The sequence below is a fragment of the Telopea speciosissima genome, chromosome 1 (genome assembly GCF_018873765.1).
Source record: "Telopea speciosissima isolate NSW1024214 ecotype Mountain lineage chromosome 1, Tspe_v1, whole genome shotgun sequence".
Lineage (NCBI taxonomy): Eukaryota > Viridiplantae > Streptophyta > Magnoliopsida > Proteales > Proteaceae > Telopea > Telopea speciosissima.
Genome location: NC_057916.1, coordinates 33,605,984 through 33,630,743, shown reverse-complemented (window position 1 = coordinate 33,630,743; position 24,760 = coordinate 33,605,984). Strand labels below are relative to the sequence as shown.

Here is a 24,760-nt window from a genome sequence, read left to right as displayed (position 1 = left end):
AACAAAGCAATTTGATTCATAAACTCAAGATGATTTTATTTTGTCCACAACAACCCTTATATAAGGAGGTTGAATTATAAAGGAAAAGGAAACCTAAGTAAAACAAGAAATGAAATAATATAGAAAAAAAAAATAGGAAAATACTATTCTAAAATCACATACAACTTTGGAGGCTGCACCAATAAATGTGTGAATTTGGTTCTGAAACTTCAGTCCAATTAATAAATTGAATAAAATTTCCTGTAGAATACTGAATTCCATTTTCGAAAACATATTATGGCTCCCATAACTCCATCCTAACGAAAAAGTTATGACCCTCGAAAGTTGAGATGGAAAGTTAATACCTTCGACCTGATCGGGTCAACTTCTGTCGGTCCAACCGATCAAGGAATTCTCTAAAAATCTTCTCTACATCATTTGGCCATAGGGTAAGTCTATCATTTGCATCATTTGAAGCATAAACAACAGTTAAATAGAAATTCATATTATGTTGAGAATTATAAACAACAAGATGAATGTATTGATTCGTCGATTGCGATAGGGCAGTAATAGTAAATTTGGAGGTGTCCCAAAGACACCAAATATACCCATTAAGATGGTTCCCATAGTTAGCAATGAGCTGCCAGTTTGGGGCAAAAGAGCTAGCATAAAGTGAGAATTTGTTTCTTTTACTCTGTCGATCAATCTGCTATTTCGAAAACTATTATTTCCTATTCCTTTTGAAGACCCTAGAACATAGCCTGGGGGACCATTAGACATTGCATTTTCCACTCTCTCTCAATCAAAATTGAGGAGATGGCAAAGAAGATTTGCTCTCTTTGCCGATTGGCAACTCCTAAAGTCCAATACAAAATAGAGAAACTGAATAACTTTAATGATATGAATAAACATTCTGTGGAAGAAAGAAAATGAAAGAAACGATTGGACATAGAAGAATCATTAGATTTCCACTTTCTTAGCAGTAGTATGTAAAATTACAATGAAAACAACAACTAAAATATATTTGGCACATAACTTCGTCTTGAAAAAATGCTAAGATTATTAGACAAAAAAGAAAGAAACATAATAAGGATTATATTTGATATATTAATCACATATTGAATGTCTCTAGCAAGAAAGACGAGCTTGAATCTACTTGAGTACTTTTCCTCCATGCAATAATTCTCCTAATGAGACTGTGTGAAATGACTCAATAAAAAATGGCTTGTGAGATGATAGCTCATGAGACACATGTTTCATGGTTGGTCGAGATTGGGGATTAGCATCCAAGCATGTAAATGCCATTTTTACAATAGAAACCACCGCTCCATAAATTTCAGCTATGGGAAGAGGGAGCCGTTGATCCAAAATATCTTTCAACATCATGGTCTGCATAGCTGATGATGATGACAGTGATAAAGATGAAAGGAGCTCACCAGGGTGCCTTCCCATTAGTGTTTCTATTGTTACCACACCAAAACTATACACATCACACTTTTCTGTCACCTTCATTGTATAAGCACACTCTGTGAAAAAGAAAGTTAGTCAATCTTTGTTATGGATGTTTCTTAGACATTATAATACATTTATAGAGAATACCTTAGTTGTTGATGACTTGGAATAAATGATTGAACGAGAGTCGCATTTGTTAGACTTGTAATACGTCAGTAAACCCTTTGAAACTAAGCTATAGAAATTACGAGATATATTATATCATCATAACAATCAAAAAATTTAAAAATAAATGAATTATAAATAATCACTACTAGAAGTTTTCTATAAAAAATTTGTACAAGAAAAAAAGTTATTACAACATATCAATGTCAAACTCTCTCTATAAAAGCATTTACCAAAAAAAAATCAAATACAAAATAAATTTTTTTTTTATAAAAAGGAATTATAACTTCGATGCTAAATTTTTTTCTATAAAAATATTCATAAAAAAAAATAAAATAAAAGTCATATATTTGCAAAATCGATCAAATTATGATAACCTGAATAAAGAAACAAAGGAATCCAACTATATTATTATTAATTAAGTTGGCATTATTGAGAAATATAGGATTTTGTGTCTTACGTAAAAGAAATAAATGCATTACCTGGAGGAAGATAGCCATAAGTGCCTGCAAGTGAAGTCCAATTACTTGAATCGGGCATTAGAAGCCTTGCAATGCCGAAGTCTGCCACATGAGCCTCATACTTTGAATCCAACAAAATATTGCTACCAGATATATCTCTATGAATTATTGGTGGTGAGCAATCATTGTGCATGTAAGATAGTGCATTGGCCACACCTTTGATTACACTTATTCTCTTGATCCAATCAAACTCCGTTGCCCTCTCTGCATCTCCTAGGATCTTTGCCAAACTTCCCCTTTCCAAATACTCATAAACCAAAAATGAGTGTCGTGCTTGTGAACAAAAACCATACAATTTCACAATGTTTTTGTGTCGTATTTCAGTTAATGCACGAATCTCATTTGTAAACTGTTTTTTGTTGACCATGTCAGCATCCTCTTGTACTGGATGAAGCTTCTTCACAGCTACCAATTGACCAGTAGATAAATTTGCTTTGTAAACACTTCCATATCCTCCCTTCCCAATGCAGTGCTTGTCATCAAAGTTCTCTGTGGCCTCAATGATATTTTCATACACAATTCTACCATCATAGTTACATATTGCGAATAGATCTCTCTGATCAATTCTTTCCGTTTGTCCCATTTCTATCTTTTTCTTGGTCTTTCTTTGAAAAACCCAAGCAATTCCTATAACTATGGATAGTAGAAGCATTGCACTCAAAATAGGAAGTAAGAAATAAATGATGACCTTGTGTTTCTTTTTAGTATTCCTCTTCTCTATCACTGACGAATTGCAAGAGGGCAAACTTTTTGCAGCATTGCCACACAAAGCTTTATTATTTGTAAAAGCCTCTCTAGGAGCATCTTTGAAGGCTTTAATATTGGGAATCGGACCTTCCAACTCATTGTATGATATGTCAATGGATGTCAAACTCAACATCTCTTCCATTGATGAGGGAATGGAACCAGAGAGTATATTGCGTGAAAGATTTAAAGTTTCCAGCCTTTGCAATTGCCCAATCTCTAAAGGTATCTCTCCCAAGAGTTCATTATGACTAAGATCCATTAGAAGTTGTAGTGAAATCAAGTTACCTATTCGTTTGGGAATGCTTCCATTAAATCTATTCTTACCCAAGTGTAGGTAAATCAATTTGAAGCAATCTCCAAGCTGCTCCGGAATAGGTCCAGTTAGATTGTTGGCTGACAGGTCAAGATCTTCTAAGTTGGACAACTTTCCAATTTCCGATGACAACCTACCTGAAAGATAGTTGTGGCTCAAATTCAGGCTTGACAAAGCCTTCATTTCCAATAATGCCTTTGGAATCTCTCCAATTAAACGATTGGAAGAAAGGTCAAGTCGTTGTAGTTGAGATGACTTCCCAAGTTCTGGAGGTATCCTACCAGTAATCTCATTTCTTGACATTCGTAGGCTTGTAAGATTTGGGCACTTTCCCCAATTTGATGAAATCTCACCATACAAATTGTTATTGCTCAGATCAATGTAATCCAAATGCGGATAAGAACCAAAAACTTGTGATATATTTCCCTTCAGTTGGTTGTTTTCTAGTCGAACTCTCAATAAGCTTGTGCAATTTCTCAAGCCTTTCGAGATGGGACCTGTAAAACTATTGTTATTTGCAATGAGAAGTACAAGTGATCCACCAACGCATAATTGTCTCGGTAAATTGCCAGAGAAATTGTTGTCATAAATTTGTAGATGAGATAATTGTTTTAGATTTCCTATTTCCTGAGGAATAGAACCCGAAAACTGATTATCAAAGAGTCCTAAAGCCTTCAACTTGCTCAAATTACCTATGGATTCTGGGATGATGCCAGATAACTGATTTTCATACAATTCCAGTTCCTCCAACTTATTCAAATTACCCACAGAAGCAGGGATGATACCAGATAATTGATTTTCATGCAAAAACAATGCCTCCAACTTGGACAAGTTTCCAAAAGTGAGTGGAATCGAACTTGTCAGAAAATTTCCAGAGAGATCTAAATTTACAAGGGATGCCAAGTTTCCAATTTCTAAAGGAATGGGACCAGAAAGATTATTCTGATACAGATATAAATTGGTCAGGTTGGTTAAGTTCCCAAACATGGAGGGGATGGATCCTGTTAGAGAATTACTGTACATATATAACTCAACCAGATTTTTCAAATTTCCCATAGTTGTAGGTATGATGCCAGATAATTGATTTTCAAACAAGTACAATATGGATAACTTGGTCAAGTTTCCCATAGTGTTTGGAATTGAACCTGTGAGAAGATTTTCAGATAGATCTAACATTTCAAGGCATGCCAAGTTTCCAATTTCTGAAGGGATTGGACCAGAAAGATTATTCTGATACAGATATAAGTTGGTCAGCTTGGTTAAGTTCCCAAATGTGGAGGGAATGGATCCTGTTAGAGGATTACTGTACATATATAACTCAGTTAGATTTTTCAAGTTTCCTATTTGTACAGGAATAGAACCAGAAAGTGAATTACCAAAGAGTGCTAAAAAATTAAGATTGTACAAATCACCCAAAGATGCAGGGATTGAACCAGTAAGATTGTTGTTACCCACATCTAGTTCTATTAGATGATGTATCTTTCCTATATCTGATGGTATGGAGCCATTAAGATAATTAACACCAAGATACAAGAATTGAAGACTTGTTAGCATAGTGATCTCTGATGGAATTTCACCATAGAGTTGATTGTAAGACAGACCTAGGTGTCTAAGTTTGAAAAGGCTACTTATCTGAAATGGAATGGTGCCAAAGAGAGTAAAATTGGTGAGTTGAAGATGAACAAGATCAGGGAAAGAAGAGAAGTTGAAGCTTTTGAGCGTACCTAGCAAACCCATATCCCATAATTTTATGTGGGAGACTCTGCCAAGCTGATTGCAAACAATACCAACCCAATTGCAAATTTGGGAATGGGAATGGGAAGAAGAAAAATTGGTGAGTGTCCAAGAAGGCAGAAGATCAGAGTGTGGGGTTTGGTTTTGGAGGAGGCTGGCTTTCCACTTTAACAGAGCCTTTGCTTGCTCAGAAGCAGTGATGGTTGGGGTATGAGTGGTAGAAGCAAAGGCATATGCAGTAGTAGAAATGGAAACAGGTGAAATAAGGAGCAACAAGACAAGTAAGAAGACAGCTAAGAGTGAGAGGGAGAAGAAAAGGGTTCTCATCATGAAGGCAACGGGAGAAGAGCAAGTCATGCTTTAGGGTTTTTGCAATGGTTTCTATTGGCATGGGTGGCTGTGAGCAAATGAAGTAGTGGTTTGGGATATTTATAATAAAATTCTTTGAAGATGGGTAATCAAGGAGAAATTTACCACTATGGAAATGTAAATGATCACATGAAGAAAATACAACGAAATATTATTGAGAAACTATTTACTAAGTTTCCCTCCATTCATAGAGACCGATCGATTCATCATCTTAGGGTTCACAAATGGTAAACCCCTCTTAGGTTTTGGTATGTTCAAAAATACCCTCCCGATATTCTTTCCCACCCTCTCCAGCACGCCACAGCCAATTATTGCCCACCCACCTCCCACCTCCCACCTCGACCATGCCGCCGGCCGACATTATCATTCCTCTTTTTTTACTAGTGTTACCAATTTGAAGACTTTTAAGTCTCAACTGTGCTTTGGATTGAACTAATCTGGGATCACTACAGCCGAAAATAAGTTGGTGCAAATTAAATCTTTCCATCTCCTGTCCTCCACTCTACAATGTGGTGTCAATAATCAATATTAACTTAAGCATCATCTGTCATCAGCTATAGAGCATTCATAGTATGGAACCACACATTGTCACAGAGTGGAGGATCCACTTCACGTGGATTTGGGCTATCTTCTCTAATTATTTGCTTCACAAGTTCTCAACGACACAGTTGTTAAACTTGACCCACACCACTGGCCCAGGCTTGACTTACCTAACCAATGAAACAATTAAGTTTCTGACAAGATCTCTCTCTTTCTCTACCACTGGCCCAGGTTTGACTTACAAAACCAATTAACCAATTGGGTTTGACTGACAAAAACTTTCTCTCTCTCTCTCAATCAATCAATCGAGTCCACTTATTCATTCATGACTAATACTCACTGATGTGGGTTATGGTATTATGGTAACATATGTGAATCTGTCAGTAATACACAATAGAAATACTTTAAATATTTCTATAAACAGCTCTAAATGTTAGCATCAGTCATCTCATACTGAAAACTTCTCTAATCTGTTACATTTCTAAAACTGTATCTGTGCATTTACATCAAAATACTATCATCTCTACTATATACAACTCAAAATGTGTATAAACACCAAAATTTTTGATCTCACTCTTTGGTTGATCATAGGGGTGTAAGTTTGGCCTTGTCGGCCTGAACCCGTCTTAAACCCAAATAGAGCTTGGACTGGATTTTTCAACCCTGAGGGCAAGTTAGGGTTGGAACTTTCAAGCTCAGGGTTAGGGTAAGACTGGGCCAGGGTTGAGGCCTCGGGCTGAGCTCAGCTTGACCTGACCCTGTATTAAGTTATGCTTTATAATTTAGAGTTTGCATATTACAATTTGTAGTTTAGTATCTAATTGTTTATTGGTTTATCCAAAAAGAGTGTAATTATCTATTGAACAAAAGTATTTAAAATTTTAAGATTGAATTAAGTTTTTTAACCCAAAAAAAAGTCTAATAGTCACTTGAGTATGAAACAAACCAATACCTAATCACATGTTTCTCATTTTTATAATACATAGGGCAACGCAAATGGAAAAAAAAAAAAAGGGTCAGTTAAGGTTGCAAAAATAGGGTCAATCAAGGCTAACCCACCCCTTGGCAAAAATCAAGGTCAACTCGGCTTACCCCAGCCGAATCAGGGTCAATTAGGGCTGGACTGGGTTGAGCCCAGCAGGCTTGGGCTTGGGCTGTGGTTTTAAAAAACCCGGCCCTATTTCATCCCTAGTTGATCATCTACTCGGAGAAGCTTACGCCCTTCCCTCTGATCCTTCTAACACAATCGGTGCATTGACACTCGACGTGTGCATGATCTGTACAAACAATCATAACTGTGAGCTGAGCTAACTAGCTCAATGAAAAAGAACGCAATTCATATCATGCCTTCAAGATTAAAACTCAAGCATTAGATCCGTACTATAGAAATACATTTAAGGATTTTATCATTAAATATTTTCTCCAAATAATAAAACCATTGATCAATTATTGACAAAGCTTCCGTTAGTTAAGTCCATAAGTGAATAATTTACTTGATAGAGGCTAGTAAAGCACTAGAAATTTAACAATAAGATGGACACGATTACATAAGTGCATAAACCAATTATAGATTTTCTAAAAGTAATACAATATTGGGTATGCTAACGGTATACTATAAGCTAGCACCTTATGTCTCTATCTCTCTTTCTCTCTTTGAGAGGTAAGGGAGTCATTTCAAATGGGGAGAAGACAGAGCTAGACAAATAGCTACGGTGCTAGTTTAAGGAATACTGCTAGCATATCCATCCCTCCCCCTAAAATATTTATACAATGTGAATTAAAAACTTAGGATGGGTTAGTAATTTCATGGAGGACGACCCTCAAAATGATTAAATTTTCTGTAAGAGTTGTATAATAAGTTACAACATATGGAATAATCAACCCCGAAAGACACTACTCAGCCTATGTCCTTCAAGTTCAACATTAGATAGTATCACAGCAGTTACCCATTAGGATAAGGAATCTAATCACCTATTAGCAACTCCCTTAAGTGATGTGGCATTTAGGCCACACATTTTGCACTTAAATGGTCTGGCCATACTTTTAGGGAAACCATATGCTTACCATCCGTTAGATCTGAAGGCGACTCTGTTGGGAGGGTGAAGGCACACAAAGCAGGCCGGCACGCCAGCGAAGGGTATGGAGTCAGAAGTCGAACCCCCTGAGGTATGGTTTGTGATGAACTTCTTTTTTCATCAGCATTCCATAGCACAAGCCAAGGCCAAGGAGCTCACTTCATCTAAGCTCATTAATTAGTATTGTTTGTGTTAGACCTGGTAGAGAACAATGGTGGGGCTCCTTTAGCTACCTGCATGATATTTTAGGCCTAGCAAAGGTTGTTAATAGAATTAAGCATTAATCAGGTTCAAAATTCAAGCTTTTCGTAAAGATTGTATGATGACTCAGAAAAAACTAAGGGGTGAAGTGTAATACATGGCAAGACGTATCGTTGGATTTTCATCTTCTCAAGTGCGGTGCACTGCACAGTGCATCGGACAATGACTATTACATTTGGGAGTATAAAAATTCAAGTCTAAAGTGTAGTGCATCGTCTGATGCACTTTAAAGGTGCACTAGGCACTGCACTTGAGAGGATAAACATCCAAAAAAGACACTCAGCTGAAATGCTTGTATAAAGCACTCCTATTTGTTGGGCCTTTACATGGGAAGGACGAGTGTCGAGCATAGTCTTTTAAAATAAATTCAGAATCAGTCAGGTGCATGGTTTGAGGTATCGGATCAGATCAGTATCGGCTGAGACTGATCCCGATACCGATCCGATCCAGCTGTACGGACAGGAGTAAAAATGTTATAAAAGAATTAGTTTTTTTATAAGAAAACAAGGACAAAAGTATCATATTTGCCTGAGTTTGGGCAATCCCAATCCGTATCGGATCAGATCACGAACCATAGTCAGGTGTTAGGGTTCTCTGGCTTCTCTACTCTAAATAGCAGCATTTTTGTAAAAATGAGCCACTAAGGCGGGTTTGCTTTTTATAATGGCCTATATTTTTTGAGTATATGTTACTGGGTTGGGTTCTAGCCCAGTCCGCACTTAGGATGGACTTGGGCCTGTATTGTGAGGCTAATACGGTCTGGGAATGGGGCTGAGACAATGCCCATATACGCTGGCCCGGTCCGGTAAATTGCCACTATGGGATGACAAGATGTGCCATTGGAGCTGTTTGCAGGGATGAGACCGTGAGACTTGAGCGTGTGGCAAGAAAGGCATTTGCCCATTTGAGGGATTATTTGATAGGGAGAAGGGATTGAGATATCGGTATCAGGAATGGTATTGGTCTTCACCGATATTGATTCGGATTGGTCGTATTGGTCTGGATCGGTCAATTTTACCCTTACTTTTCATTACAAAATCAGCTTTTTTTTTAATGATTTTACTTTTGATCCGATACCAAAACCCGATCCAAGAGCGGTCTGGTATCAAACCTGGCCAATCTGATATCGATACCTCATTCCATTATAGGGAGGGGTTCTCTGATCAAGCGACATAGAAAAGATCACCAATGAAGTGTGGCAAAACTATATCATACATAGGATGGCAACAAGATCATTTCATTTGAGGAGGAAAGAGATGGACACAGAAGTGCTAGCACACCCTGTTCAAGAACCTTTTCCTTATTTGATATAATAGTGCATCTTTTTGTTACCAAAATGGTGAAATTAGAAATTTGTAAATTTCTTTTGATTGCTTATTGTTTTGTTTCTAAAAGTTATTTAATGTAAGAGTTAAAAAAGTTTTCAAAATAGGAGAAAAGGTTATTAACAAAAAAAAAAAAAGAAGGGTTTCCTTTGGTATGCATTTTTGGAGTGGATGGAAGAGAAGATTTCGAAACATCAAATAGTAGGGTTTTTTAATGGAGGGGAGACTATGTGTGAACCTGATTGTTTGTGAACGGGTGCATAGAGGAAACTACACCACCCGTTGAATGGTTATTTTTCCCTTTCAAAATAATTTAAAAGTGATGTCATTATGTCATTATTTAAAGTATCATATTTTTTTTTCCAAATATCTTTACCTTTATTGGAAAAAAAAAATATGTTCTACTAATGGTGAAATTCTCGTGTGGTTATTTTCCCATCAAAATAATTTGAAGATGACATCATTATACCATTATTAAAAGTAGAACATTCGAATACATTTATCTTCATTATACAACAACAACCGTAATCTTATCCCAAATTCCCAATTAAATGGGGTTGGTTACATGGATCCGAAGAAACCGTGACAGTAATAAAATAATAATTGAAGTAGAGGAGAGTAAAAAAATAAAATAAAATAAAATAAAGTATAAAAGATAAAATAAAATTACTGAAGGAAGAAGTCTAACCAGTAGTCAAAACAATATCTCAAGGAACATCTTCCTATAAGGGGTCGACTACACGGGTCTTTGTCCTCCAAACAACTCTATCCGCGATCATACTAGGTTCGAGCTCTACCACATGCATATCCTTTCTTACCACTTCTCTAATAATCATTTTAGACCTGTTCCTACCTCTTTTAGCTCATTCAAACTGAATCTGGTCACTCTTCCTTACTGGTGCATCTATAGGTCTCCGTTGGACATACCCATACCACCTCAAACGACTCTCCTATGTCTATACATTTATCCTCATTATATCAATAGAAAAAAAATTGATTATAAATTTTTGAGAAAGAGAATGCTGCTACTTGGTTGCGTGCGGCGCATGATTCTTGCTCCTAAACACATGGTCACTTGAAATGACCGTCGCACCCTCGGGGATTTCTGACTTTCCATAGGGATGCGATGATAATTTTGCACGGCCCTATGTTCTAGGCACAGGAACCATGCGTTGCATGCGACTAAGCGGTGTTCTTTCTCCGTAAATTTTTTAACAACCTTTTTTTTTTTTAAATGAAACCAAAAGAAGATTTTAATTCAGAAAAGGAACAATATCCGAGTTAGTTCCGGTGAAGTAATCAAAAGACTTGGTAGTTATAACCGTATTTGCTAATACTTGTGTTGTCCAAAGTCCAAACTACATCTCTTTAATCTTCATTACAATAACTAATTCAAAAAAGGGAAGTAGTTTTCTACATGGGAGTGTGGCCTATGCCAGCACTCCCTTGTGTCTATCTCTCTCCTCCTTAAAACAAGGGGATAGAAGCGTCTTTTCACATGGAGAGGAGAGAGATAGACTCATGGGAGTGCTGGCGTAGGCCACACTCCCGATGAGAAAACTTTTTCCCTTAAAAAAAAACTCAAAAAATAGAAGATATGCTATATAAAAGATGAAAGATTTGCCACCGCCATTTATGAAAATTCTCCTTATTAAGCCACTCCACCAAATGAGTAGAACCAGTCTAGATGTTTAAGTGCTTGATGCCTATTGTATTGCTTCCCTTCCCTAAGTTCACGTTGGGGCGTATCCCATCCCCTATCTCCTCCTCTCCCCATTAAAGTTCTCCAATTCCAAAAAAACATAGAAGTCCAACCGCCTTCCTTAGTGGTGGGGTGAAAACTTTCATAGATGATTAAAATTGATTGACCATTTTTGTTACCATACATGTGTAAATAAGTGGAAATGGGATTTGGGGTTGAAAGAATAGAATCAGGGGTCTCTGGGTGAGAGGTCTCGTTGTCCAAAGTCGCACCCCATAGGTTAACATGGTACAACACTCGATAGGAGTTTGGACGATCATCCTTACAATGAACACGGTTCCTTTCAGTCCTGATGAAGTATAAAATGAAGGAAGTAATTTCCAAAATACGGTTAAGATCTCTTTTTAACAACCTTATTTACAACATGATTTTTCCTTGACATAATCCTTTTTCATATTTTTATTTGGGTTAAATATGCATGTACCGTTTACCAAAATAAAAAAATATGCATGAACCAAAATTCCACATGTCTTTCTTAGATTCTGACAATTTCACATATATCCCTTGATAATTTCACGCACACCCCCTGTTTTTTAAACTAATTCTAGTTTATGCCATTAATATCAGGCGTTAAATGTTAACGGAACCTGAAATTAAAAAATATAATGTACAATTATAACATCGGACATAATTATCATAATACCCTTATGAGTAGATATACCATTCTCTTTCATTTTTGTGCAAAGGAAGAACTAGGAAGGATCAAAATGCCCTCGTCTTCCCCAAATCATCTTCTTCTTTTACAGATGTAGATACCCAAAACTACCACCACTACCACCGCCACCGTCACCGTCACCCACCATTAAAACCATCACCACCGTGCAGTCCCATTCCACACCATCCTCTTCCCCATGCGATCATCACCACCCCCTCCCTGCAGAATCACCGCCCTCTGTTCCTATTTTACCACACCACCGCCCCACACTTACGATAATAACAGGGGTAGTAGAACACAAGAGAAGAACTCGCTGCAGCCCTTGGAATCTGTCTCAGACAGCTCTGAAATTCCAAATTTATTATCGCCTAGGCCTGCTGGATTGATCCAAACCACTGGAGTTATAGAAATCAAGTGGTATTTGGATTACAGATTCATGAAACTTGGAATCAGCGGTAGTTGCAGGTCCAGTTAGGAATAGAAGCTTGTGTTCTCAGTGGGATCGATTTCAGGAACTAAAGTCCTAGGGTTTCTAATCGTCCAGGTGAGTTCACTCTTCGCCCAAAATTTCAGAACTAATAAACCAGAAAAGCTAAGGTTAGATTGCCGATATCTTCGAACCCTTAGTCGAACCATATTTCCATGATCGAACCCTAGCCACCGACCTCCTCTCCTCCGTTTTTTTCTGTTTCAGGGAGAGGGAAAGAAAATAGAGGGCAAAGTTTTGGGGTTTAACAGAGGGTTTTCTTCTTCGAAAAACTAAATCACGAATCATCCGTGGTTGAACCTGCTACTGAAACCTAATCATACCCTCGCTTCTTTCTTCCAATTCCAGCCGACAACTCACTCACCTTCTTCGTGATTCGGGAGCGGCAAAGCTCTAAAGATCTTTCGGTCTTCATTCTTGAGGACACCATGATCAAAGTGGCAGTGATTTGATCGAAATTCATCATCCTCAAGAACCTGCGAACTGAATCTTCAAGTTCTCTGCGACAACAATTGCTTTGTCTAGTTCTAATTTCAATTTCTGGTTTTCAGATCATGTGGCTTCAATTTGTTCAAATCGATTAGTTTCAAAATCGACAATCATTTGTTACTTTACCGGATTTGCATTCAAGTGATTCTCAAATATATGTGGTCTCTGGTTCGTAGTTGATTACAATAAAGAGTGGATACAGTATGGACGAAGGAAGCAGACCAGGTTATGAGGTTAAATAATCAAAGTTTCTTGTTCATCTTCCTTTTGATTTCTGGTTTGAATATTATGGACGTTCAGCTTGGGAGTTTAAGGTAAGCAGGGGTGAGGCGGGGGAGAGGGCTGGGCAAGGAGACGATTTGGGGAAGATGAGGGCACTTTGGTCAAACGGCGGTGATGATGGTAATGGCGGGTGGTGGTGGTCGTGGTTGCGGCAATGCTGGGTGGTGGTATTGGGTATCTACACTTGTAAAAAAGACGAAGATGAGTGTTGGGAAAAACTGTCTTTTCAAATTATAGGGGTGATTAGAATAAAGGGTAGTTTGATCAATAAACAAAAATCTTAACGTCTACCACCTAATATTAATGATGTGGACTAAAACATGGATTACTTTGAAAAGCAAGGGGTGTGCATGGAATTATCAAGAGATGTGTATAGATTTATTAGAATCTCAGGGGGACATGTAGAATTTTTGGACGACTTAGAAAGTACATGTGTATTTAACTCTTTTTTGCTATTTTGGTAAAACCATCTCTCATATAAGGAAAAATATCATCCCCTCTTTTTTAAGTTTCCTTAATGCCAACTCAGTACCCAAGTTTTGAAAAATGATAATTCCCTCCCTTACTTTACAAAGATTTTAGGGAAAATTTCACAGACACCCCCTAAAAGTATCAAATATCTCAGAAACTTATCATATTTGGTCAAAATGTCATAGACACCCCAAACGTTAAGCACAATTAGTACCCAAAGGTTAAATATCTATTTTACCCCTTAGTTATTTAAATAAAAGGATAAAATTGTCATTCATCTTGTTCCCTCTATGGCTTTGGCTCCGGCGACCATCACCTGCTCTGGTTATGGCCACCATTACCAACGGCAAGGCAAGGAGAAAGCAAACTGAAAAAGGACGACAAAACGAGAAGATGACCGAACTTCCATTTCCACCCATGGCTGAAAGCGAACTGAAGAAGGGCGACAAAACGAGGTAAATACATCTTCCATTTCCGAAACCCTATCATCGACCCTCTCTCAAAACCCATCTCTGCTAAAACCGCCATCATCTCCACTAACCTTTATTTCTCCTTTCATCCCTATTCTTTTCTCTTTAAATTTTTTATCATTTTCGTTCTAAAAACCCTCATCCCACCATCATCGATTCTCCTCTCCATTTCTTTTCACTTCTAATCTAACCCACATCCTTGTCTAAACAAAACCCCAATCTGAATTCCAGCCATGACCACACCCATCCTCAATTAATTTATCATTTCTGATCCCATCATGTCTTTGATTTCCTTTTCCATTTTCCCTCCCAATAACCATCGGATCCCTATTTCTTTTCTTTTATTCCCATTTTTCCAACCCAACATAGAATCAAAATCCATTGGCTGCCATCATTTTTTTTCAAGCTCTCTGGAATCCATTGTCGGCTGTGGTGCAAAGAAATGTGGAGCAGAAAAAATAGAAGAAGATTAGGAAGAAGAAGAGGAAACCTGGGCGGAGAAGAAGGAGATGGGGAGGAAATTGTGCGGGCATAGAAGGAGGGCTGGACGGGGTGGCGGTGGTGGTGGTGGTGACGGCGGCGGAAGAAACAGCAGAAGGAGAAGAAGGAGAAGAAGAAGGGGAGAAAAAAGGAATAAAAAAAAAGTATTGAATAAAAATAAGGGCAAAACTGTATTTTTCTAAAAACTAACTTCTAACATCATTAATTCATCATTAAGGGTATTATAGGGATTTCACTGTGGTAAGGGTAATTTTGCCATTTAAAAAGAGTTAACAGACACTTAACTGCAGAGACTAACAGAGTGGACTAAATTGAAATAAATTCATAAAAATAGGGGGTGTCTGTGACATTTTGACCAAGTATGGTAAATTTCTGAGATATTGGATACTTTTAGGGGGTGTTCGTGAAATTTTCCCAAGATTTTATCAACCATACCTAAGTGCCTAACTGTTACACCCGCACCCCAAATATCCCCTATACCCCGGGGCAATCCAGACCTTACCCAATGGGCAATGCCTTATGGCTATGGTCAACACTAATGACTTTGAACTGGTAATACCGTAGAAAGATTCCCCTCGAAGACTTAGAAGTGTGGGCCAAAACCCTGCAACTTTCCTTGAAGTTTGGGCCATGATAGCAGCACCGGAGTTACGAAAAGACTCACTCTTGCTGAATTCGCTCGAGGATCCGTTGGTGCTGTCATCAGCCTTTTTGGTTTATTTACCTGTGGGACCCACATACCTGTGTCCCGGACACCCTAATTGAACCTTTGGACCATATGGACTCTTGCCCTCACCATTGCTTTGTTGAGTGGGCCATGAAGTGGGGCCCACAAGGCTTAACTAGGTGAATAATAGGTTTTATACACCTTAGCCTAAACTAAACAGACCCTAGTGGACAATAGGACTTAGGGTGCACCCCAATACATGACCTAATGGACCTAATGGGTATGGCTAAAGCCAAACAAGCCCTAAGACCTAAACCAAACCCCATTTAAAGACCTAAGGCCACTAAGTGATTGGGGATACCTAAACCAAATACACCCTAAGGACCCTTCTACCCCCTTAAAACTAAAAGAACCCCTCTCATTCACTTATCTCTCCCCCTCCCCCATAAGCCGTGGAGGAGAAGAGACAAGAGAAAAGAGAAGGAGGAAGAGGAAGGAAGAGGAAGGAGAAGTAGAAGAGGAATAGGAGGGGAAGGGAAGAGGATGGAAGCCATGCAAAGATGGTTGGCATCCCCACACCTCCTCCCCAGCTGGCCGGATCCAAGGGAGAAGAGAAAGAGGAGGAGAAGAGATGGAGAGAGTGGCTGGAAGAAGGAAGCTCACCAAGGTAAGCTCCCCCAAACCTAGCTCTCCCTCATTTCTCTTTAATTTTAATGGTTTCTTGAGCTAGGGCTAACCTAGGGTTCCATTTGGGACTCAAGGTGAAGCTCGGCCCTAGTTGGGAGCTCTAATGGATGGTGACCTAGGCCTCTAAGTGCTGCAATTGCAGCCATGGCCAATGAATCTAAGGTTTGAACCTTGAACCCCAACCCTTGGACTAATGGAGACTAAACCCTTGTAGGATCTTGGATCCATGAGGTGAACCTAGGACCTAGTGACCCTAGGAGGGCTTAGACACCTCTCCCTTGTTCCCGAGGTGCTATGGAGCTCCAAGCTTCAAGCTGGAGCAAAATCCCTCTGCAATCTCTGAAGAGACTGCCGGCGGACGAATGACCGGATCCATCTATCATGGTACCGCCCGTCAGTCTGCCCAGTGTAAACCCTGTGTGTTGGCCTGAGCGGACGAAGGCACGGATTCACTCTGTTCGCCTCCGCCCCAAGCCTGTTGCTCTCGGGTCTATCTCAAGAAATTGAAAGGATGCGGGGGTGGACCCAAGATGCACATCCGCCCGTGGATCCGCTCCCTTTTAAGTGTGTCTCAGGTGTCGAATGGATCAACCACCAGACTCAAATAAGAAGTTCCACTCGTGGGTCCGCTCGCTCTGATTTTACCTTTTGGCCTGAACAGAGTCAGGGACGGACTCGCATCTGCTGAGACCGCCCGTGAGTCCGCTCGTGCTGTCTTGGTTGAAACTTAGTTTTAACCTTATGGGCCCAGTGTGGGACCCTTCTATATATGATTTAATGATTATTTTTGTATTACTAGGCTACCCAACTCGATGGAGAGCGAGAAGCTTAGGTGAAATTCATGTCAACCACACACGGAGGTGTCCGTGTTAGGTGAGTGGATTTTGGGTGATTTGTTGGGTTTGATTATTATATAATTATTAATATTAAGCATGCTATGGTATATTTATAAGCATGCACATTGCATTTTATTCATTTGAGAACTATTGTGAATGTGATAGTATGCTCACCATTGTATCGGGCTACGGTGACGGGTGTGCCGGTATCGGAATCCCAATTTATTTAATTATGAAAACTACTATATGTGTCGTGCCGTGCTGGTACCCAGGTACTAGATGGAATGGGATATTGATGCACCCGAAATACCTCTCGGGACAATAGGACCTGCATATAGTATATCTACGGCTAAGATGCTTGTTCCCTTATGCTACGACCCTTGCCAATAGGGGTTTATGTGTTGGATAGTCTGAGCACCTGCGGTCTGTGGAGGTGGGAGAGGCTAGGGCAGGGGTAGTGATGGCTATCGAGGTTTGCCACTGGATGGTCATGATGGCTTCTACCGGCTCAGGTCCCTTCATGATAATTGAGGACTCACTGGGGCGATAGGATAAGTGACCCTTAGTATTTTTCGAGTTATCACAGTAGCATATACTTGATCGATAGAATTGTGTGTTAGATGGAAAATGAATCTAACATTGACATGCATCATTCTGATTGATATTGATTGTATGGTGTATGTGCATTCCCCTTTACTCTCACACTAGTTAGTGTAGCTAACCCCATTGCACAATCCCTTTTTAGTTGATTATGCAAGAGGTACTACTTGGATGAGCACCGTTGGATGAGAATCAAGTAGGGCCAACGGTTGTGACTTGGATGTAGATGTACACCCAAGATTGGTGCCTCGGGGCAATTAATTGTATTTTATTATTTCTGTCTTCATCCCCTCAAGTATATATAAATTGTATGTTTATTATAGGGAGAGTAATGATTAGTTACTTATGATTAGAATTGTAATATGTATTATCATTAGAGATCCGATGTTCTATAATGTCACATGGTTTAATTTAATTTCGCTTCCGTTAACTCTGTATCTGGAATGGTTTAATTCCTTTTGTACATTCCTTTCTGTTATCAAGATGTGATGACAGGGTGGACTGTGGCTCGGGACACTGTATCCGCAATCTTGGTAGGTGTTGGGATGATGTGTAATTATCTCAGTCATACCCCTATGTGGCAATATTTATTACATCGAAATAGGGGCGTAACACTAACCCTGTTAAAAAAACATATGAAAAAATAAAATTACCCTTTTTAATGAGAGTGAAAGTAGAAGTCTTTCTCCCTCACTTATGAAAATATGATATTACCCTTTTTAATTAGAGTTAAAAGGTAGAAGCCTTTCTTCTCCCTAGCAACAGCGAAATCAAGAGATAGAAGAAGGGGGAGAAAGAAGACCTGCAAGCTCCTCCGCCATTGACGATCTGCAACTTTCATGAAAACTCAGGAATGTTACTCCAGTCCTTTGTTGATTTACGCCTCCACTGGTTGCAATCATCAAAAAATGACCGCGGTGGGTGTCAAACTTCAGTTTCTGGACCATGAAAACAGGTTTAGTAGTCCAGAAAGTAGGGTTCCAACAAAAAAAAGAGGAACAAAAGCAAAAATTTATAAGAAACAGGGGTAAAATAATTTGTTGATTCTATTGAAAGAACAATTCATTTGGGCGTCAGTAGCAGGATAACAACAGTAGCCAAATGAGGCTTTCAGTAATTGGGAATTTGGTACATGGCACAAAAACATTAAGGTAAAACTCAAATTTACGGAGTTTGTGAATCTCCAGAAGCTACGAGCATGGCAAAAAGCACTTCTTCTTAGTCCAAATTTTGAACCCTAAACCTTATCTACAAAGATTTCTAAACAAGGATGGTGATGTCGCTGAAATCAAGCTGAGTAGTAATATATGCAAGCTGTTTCTTCACACTCATGTCGATGAGCTTAGATCCTGAACTTCCATAACTGATAGTGAACCCTGCAGTGAGCAAGGGATCAAGCTCGATCTTGATCCTTACGTTCTTCGCTCCCGTTAGCCTCTGCATCCCCTTTGCAATCTGCGCCAAGTGCTGCGACTCCAACTTCACCACCGAAGTCACCACCGCCAGCTCCGTATTAGTAATCTTGTTGTAGACTATCTCAAATTCCTTCACTATTTCCTTGATTAGCTCAATCCACTTCATGTCACCAGAATGTTCAAGAAATTCGCCACGTGTGGTTGCAGACTCGACGTCTTCACAATATCGTCGACAATCTCCCGTTTCTTTTCCTCGTCGGCCGTCGGGTTAACGAAGTAGTTGTACACTAGAGGTTCGCTGAAGATCTTCTCGATCAAATCGAGGTCTGTGCTAGTTGCCTCCAAGGTTCGGTTTGATTTTGCGACATCTGCAAGGGTGGTGGCGTAGCATGCAGACGCGGAGTCCGCCATCTTTGTGCCGACAGCGCCGCCACCTCCTCCTCGAGTTCTGGTTTTGCCGATCAATTTTGTAGCGAGTTTTGGGATTCTGAGGGATGAGATGCTGCCGGAAAACGATAATTGAGCGGTCTTAGGGGCTAGAACCTTACCGGAGACTCGCGTTGTAGGTAGGGATTTGGTTTGAAACGCGATTGCAGATTGTTGCAGAGCCGCCATGGTTTTCGGCGAGAAGATTGAGCAGAGACTCTAATTCTGGTCTCGTGTTTATCTTTCCTCCATCTACAACTCAAAGAGGCATAAACAAAGCACAAGATCAAATTAAACAGATATGAATGGATAATGGTTTTAAGAAAAACCGATATTACCCTTAAGAAAGGAGTTTTGCTTTTAGGGGAAAAAGCGAAGCAAATGGGGATTTTGGGATTGGAGAGGGTAAAAATGGAATTAAAATAGATTATGGGTAATTTGAGGTTTTAGAAAAATTGAACATGTCCACATCATCAATTAATGGCGTTTTTAACGGTTAGGGTACAGTTGATAGAATTAATCTTTATGAGAAATTTACACATACCACCCCTGAGGTTTGACGAAAGGATAATTTTATCCCCTTAGTTTTGAAAAATTCTGCGTACCCCTCTGAGGTTTGCAAACAATAATAAATAAACCCATATCGTCAGTTCATGACTGACAGTGTTAAAAATAAGAGGTAAACTGACAAAATTACCCTTGCAAAAAAAAGAAGAAAAAAAACCTGCAACTCATCTTCACCAAATCGATTGGAGAAGATGAATTGCAGATTTCAAAACCCTTTCAACCCTTTAGGAATTTAGGGTTTCAAATTGGGAAAAAATCCCAAATCAAAATCCTTTCAGTGCGATTGATGACTATTTGATATGATTTTCAAACTCCCCTGAATCGGTTATGTTAGGTCTTGATTCTAGTTTAAACTCGTATAACTAAAGAAAGGGTATAATCCATCACCAGAGCTTCAACGCAAGGGAGGACGCCATTGAAAATCCATCTTGGCCAGAATTTCCTGCTTCAAAGTTTTGATTTTGATATCTTTCATTTGCTTAACGCTGGATTCTGGCCTCGGTGACGTTCTTCGGTTGAGTTTTTTTCTTTCCTTCTAATATTATAAATTTTCCTCTTTTTCTTCTCAGTTTCTTAATCTGAAATTTTGATTTATTTAAGTGGGTTTTAATCGAATTCGTCTAATTTGGGATCGTTTCCTCCCTTCCTTCTTCCCCCTCTGTGTGTGTTCCTTTCCCCTCCTTTCACTTTAAGATTTTGATTTTCTCCCATTTTTCATTTTTGATTTTTTCCCTTCTTTTTTCTAGTTCTCAAGAATTTAGGTCTGGGTTTTGGAGAGAGAATTGAGTCTTGTTGGTGGTTTTGGAGGAATAGGGTTTGGCTGTTCTTTCTTGAGGTGGGGTTAGGGGTTTGGAATTGGAATAGAGAGAGAGAGAGAGAGCAGCCGTGTTGGATTTTCTATAATCTGTACTTGCCAGGTTTGGATGTTGGAAGGGGAATTCAGGAGTTCCAATGGTAACCAAGAATGCTCAATGGTTGGCTAGGATCAAGGGTTTTGGATTCTGGATATTGTAAGGGCAAGGATCAGCTGATTGGGATTGTTAGGTTTGGCAAAAGAATTGGATGTTCAAAACGGTAGGAATGCTTGTGAACCTCTGCTCTTTATGCATAAGAGGTTCCAGGCAATGAGATTTGGCAGGGAATTGTAGGAGCTCAGCAGTTAGCTGTGTGACATGAGGAGAAGGTGAGGTGGGACTATGGGCTGCCTTTGCTCAAAAGGGGCCTCTAGTGATGAACCTGTAGAGGTTCATATAGAGAAAGAATCGAACAAGTCTTCCAATCAGCTGTTTATACCCTCTAAGAGAGAGGAAGCAAAATGGTGCCTACAGATCAATCTTCTCCTCTGTTCTTGTTTCTTCCTCCAACAGACCAACGGAGACAATGAAGAGAATAGTTGTAATTTGGGATGTTACCCTTAAAGGTATTAAAACCTACAACTCATCTTCCCCAATCAATTTGGGGAAGATGAGTTGTAGGTTTTTTTGTTATTTTTGCAAGGGTAATTTTGTCAGCTCACCTCTTATTTTTAACACTGTTAGTCATGAATTGACGGAATGGCCTTATTTATTACTGTTTGCAAACCTCAGGGGGTACGCAGACTTTTTCAAAACTGGGGGGTAAAATTATCCTTTCGTCAAACCTCAGGGGTGGTATGTATAAATTTCCCAATCTTTATAAAGTAGAGGAGGGAATTATCATTTTTCAAAACTTGGGTAGTGGGTTGATATTAAGGAAACTTAAAGGAGAGGGATGATATTTTCCCTTATTTAATGTCAAGTCAAAAGGAGGGAGGCATTCTGTTATTTAACATTTTAAAATGGGCCTTTCATGAAATTCCAACTTGTTTATTATTTTCCACTGATCTCTTTCGTGCCTTGCCACTTAAGAAGGCTCAAGTAAAAGATTTAGCAGAGTCGTGGTTGGTTTCTGGCAACACTTGCTTCCTTCGGTCTTCTTCCCTGCTAATGGCTTTAGTGAATCGTTTTGTTCGCCGAACTTAATCTCTAAGCAGCCCTGAAGGAGCTCCATTACTTTTGGTAATTGTCGAAACCCTTCTCCTCGTGTTCCTTCGATGTACTAATGATGAGATATTTTGAACTGCTGGGTTTTGTTTCCTTTCAACTCCTTCATTTCATTCTTTTTCTTTTAGACTCGAATTTTCTCTCATCTCCCTTAAACATATACATGCAGAGGAGCTTATTGAGTTCAATGTTCACTGTCATCAACAGTTAGGGTTTAGGGTTTCGTTACGGCGTTTGTTTGGTTAATCTGATTAATGCAAACTTTAATTTGACAGAAAGGTGTCTTTTTTTCTTCTTAATTGTTCCTAAATTTTCAAAATTTTCTGCCATTATCCAATGTAGTCTGGTCGACTACTGATATGTCTCTGTTGTGGTTCTACGGAGGAAGCGACAATAAAAAATGCACCTATTTTTTTTTATGTCATGTGCATGCTCTAGTTTTTTCCCTTTTTCGTGTATTGGACTGAGCCTTCAAGTTCTACAATTTTGTGTCGGAGCCTGGGAGTTGGGAGATGGAGACGGGTTAGTGACAACTACGTATTTGTTTGAGCATTTCAAAACTGGTTCCATAGTCATCTTTTCTGCGTCTGGGCACGGATAGCACTAGTTGGAGGCAGGTGCAGTTCTGGAAGTGAGTACAGTATCAAAGATAAATATAGTATATGGAGAAAGCTGGTAGTCTGGAGTTGGTTTTGTACTTCTGTAGTTTCTATATCGTATCGTTAGAATTGAATTTTAAAAAGTGACCTTACACTGTCTAATTCTATCATCACCTGAAAGAGTCAATAAATTTCAGTCGCTTTATAGTATGATACATTCTGGAAATCTTATTCACATTGCAGGACTCTTACCAGTGTGAACTTCCATTATTATTATTATTATTTTTTACATTTTATCATTCATATTAAATTTTCATATCAGCAATTTATTAATAATATGCTTGTAAGTTTTTTGGGCATCTATTGTTTATCCTGATTTTCATAGGTTGTGTGCTTATGTTTTAATATCATCAGAAAACTTCAATTACTCAAACCAGTTTAGTGGATTTATTACTTTTTTTTTTTTTGAACCTTTCTTAAACTTGTAGGACTAATTTAATTGTGTAAGTGGATGTTGACGTGTTCTATGTTGTACCAAATAAATTAGTTTGTATAAGAAAATTTTCCCCAAATTTAGATTCATGAGAGACACAATTAGTTCAAATATTCGTTGGTTCAGATTGGCATCCCAATTAAGCAAAGACAAGAAAAAAAAAATCATTATTTCTTGCTGATTGCAAAAGTACACAGAAGTGAAAATAAGTGATGGGACTAGGGACACTAAACACTAAGTAACACCCAACCCAACAATAGGATTGATGGGTAATGTATTACAGATTTACAGCAAGTAAAACTCTTCTTTAACAGCAGCAATAAGATAGTATTAAGCCTACTAATAGGGCCAACAGTATAGGAAACATGGAACTAAATGTTGCAGGAGCTGTTCCATGGGCCGGGCCAAACCCGTTTGAGAATCCAAACCAAGATGAACCGGGTCCCAACCTTGTCCTGGTTCAGTAGGATATTTAGGGTTTATTTTATTTGGGAAAGATATTATCTTTAATTTTGGGGCCGCTATTAGACATGTAGGGAAGTTTCCAATTTGAGTTTTATTTAGTTTCTATTTTTATTAGTCTAAGTTTTAGTAAGTAATTAGGAGTCTTTATTTTTTTTTTTTTGGGTAATATAAATAGATGTGTAACCGACTGGAATAGTATATTTTGAAGTATGAAAATTTTGAATGGTTTTGTTACCAGAATGGTACGAATCAGAATAGTATATTTTGGGAGCTTCACATGGTGATTGTTATCTACTGTTTTACATCAGTTTGATTGTATATTGACCTTGGGATCAAGGGTTTTCCTTGGTAAGGGAATGAGAAGAAGAAAATATCATCAGAGGGGAGAGAAATAGGGACACTAGATGAGTTTACACATTAATCCCAAAATAGTAACTAAGGAAGAACAGCAGTCATAGTCCAAGGCCACCACTGATGGACCTCAATTCTCTTTCTAGGCTAGGGAATAATGATAGCCTTCGACTCTTCAAAAACTTGGCCACAGTTGATGCCTTGATGGCTAGATTGCATTTAATGAATATGAATCAAAATTAGAAACTCAAACTCAGATTTAGCAACTTACTGACACAGAGGTTTCTAGCCATTGGATGGACTTGAAAACTGTTGAATGAAGGCAGGGATATGGTGAACGTGATACTAGAATGATGTCTTCAGTTGATGGATGGATGAAGAGATCTATTAACTTGAAGTTTCTGCCCAAATCTCCAAAGCAAAGGATCTGCAGGATATGATTTGATCTCCAATATTCAGAGCTCTGATGGAGCACGATGGAACAAGTTATGGAACATCAAACAGCACATCAGAAAGGCTTCAAAGACGGTGTCGGTAGTCTCCAGCAGAATCACACTTGTAGGTTATGAGAATAGAAATGGAGAAGAAGAGAAAGTAGAGAAGAAAGGGGGATATGACTAAGGCCTCTTCCCTATGGGCTTGGTCAGGCCTTGGTCAGTGATGCAAAAGTAGGAAGGATCAATGAACTTGTTGAGAACCGGCAAGTTATAAGCCACTAGATGAGGGCTTTTTAGTTTGATTATGAAGATGGAGCTGGATGATGGTGATAATTGATGGAGGCAGATAGTTTTGGCTGCAAGACTGCACTAGAGCCCCACCAAGGAGATCCACCTTGGATGTAATTTGCTGAGTCCACAGCCCACCTGAGATCCACAGGATATAGTCTTTCAAAGAAAGTTTTTTTTTTTTGGGTTCAAATTCTGGTGTACCAAAGAGAACGGCCCATGGTTCATTATATAGAGGGGAGGCTAATGTAGTCCTAGATAGGTAGGAGACTTACTAGGAGCCAAACAACAGGATCAAATAACAAAAGGG

At 38.9% G+C, this 24,760-nt stretch overlaps 2 protein-coding genes and 1 pseudogene across 5 annotated transcripts in view; 1 reads left to right on the top strand and 2 right to left on the bottom strand.

The window, feature by feature from the left end:
* Positions 1–1,009: 1,009 nt before the first annotated feature.
* LOC122657269 (MDIS1-interacting receptor like kinase 2-like) lies at positions 1,010–5,293 on the bottom strand. 2 transcript variants are annotated; one of them, XM_043851934.1, is made up of 2 exons: positions 4,590–5,293; positions 1,010–1,505 (listed from the first exon to the last, which is right to left on the bottom strand). In XM_043851934.1, the coding sequence occupies exons 1-2, from the start codon at positions 5,266–5,268 to the stop codon at positions 1,132–1,134; spliced, it is 1,053 nt and encodes a 350-aa protein (XP_043707869.1). In that variant the 5' UTR covers positions 5,269–5,293; the 3' UTR covers positions 1,010–1,131. The 2 variants fall into 2 exon arrangements, with proteins under 2 accessions (XP_043707869.1, XP_043707868.1); XM_043851933.1 differs by lacking the exon at positions 4,590–5,293 and adding an exon at positions 2,079–2,810.
* Positions 5,294–18,601: 13,308 nt separating this feature from the next.
* Positions 18,602–19,477, bottom strand: LOC122672216 (annotated as a pseudogene).
* A 2,199-nt stretch (positions 19,478–21,676) lies between these two features.
* Positions 21,677–24,760, top strand: part of LOC122672189 (peptidyl-prolyl cis-trans isomerase CYP63-like) — a 29,315-nt gene continuing 26,231 nt past the window's right edge. For 2 of the 3 annotated variants that reach the window (XM_043869699.1, XM_043869686.1), the window contains exon 1: positions 21,677–21,832. The gene's annotated coding sequence lies outside the window, so the exon portion shown is untranslated. Of the gene's footprint in view, positions 21,833–22,342; positions 22,449–24,760 lie in introns of those variants that run through there. The other variant, XM_043869693.1, reaches the window with a different exon arrangement.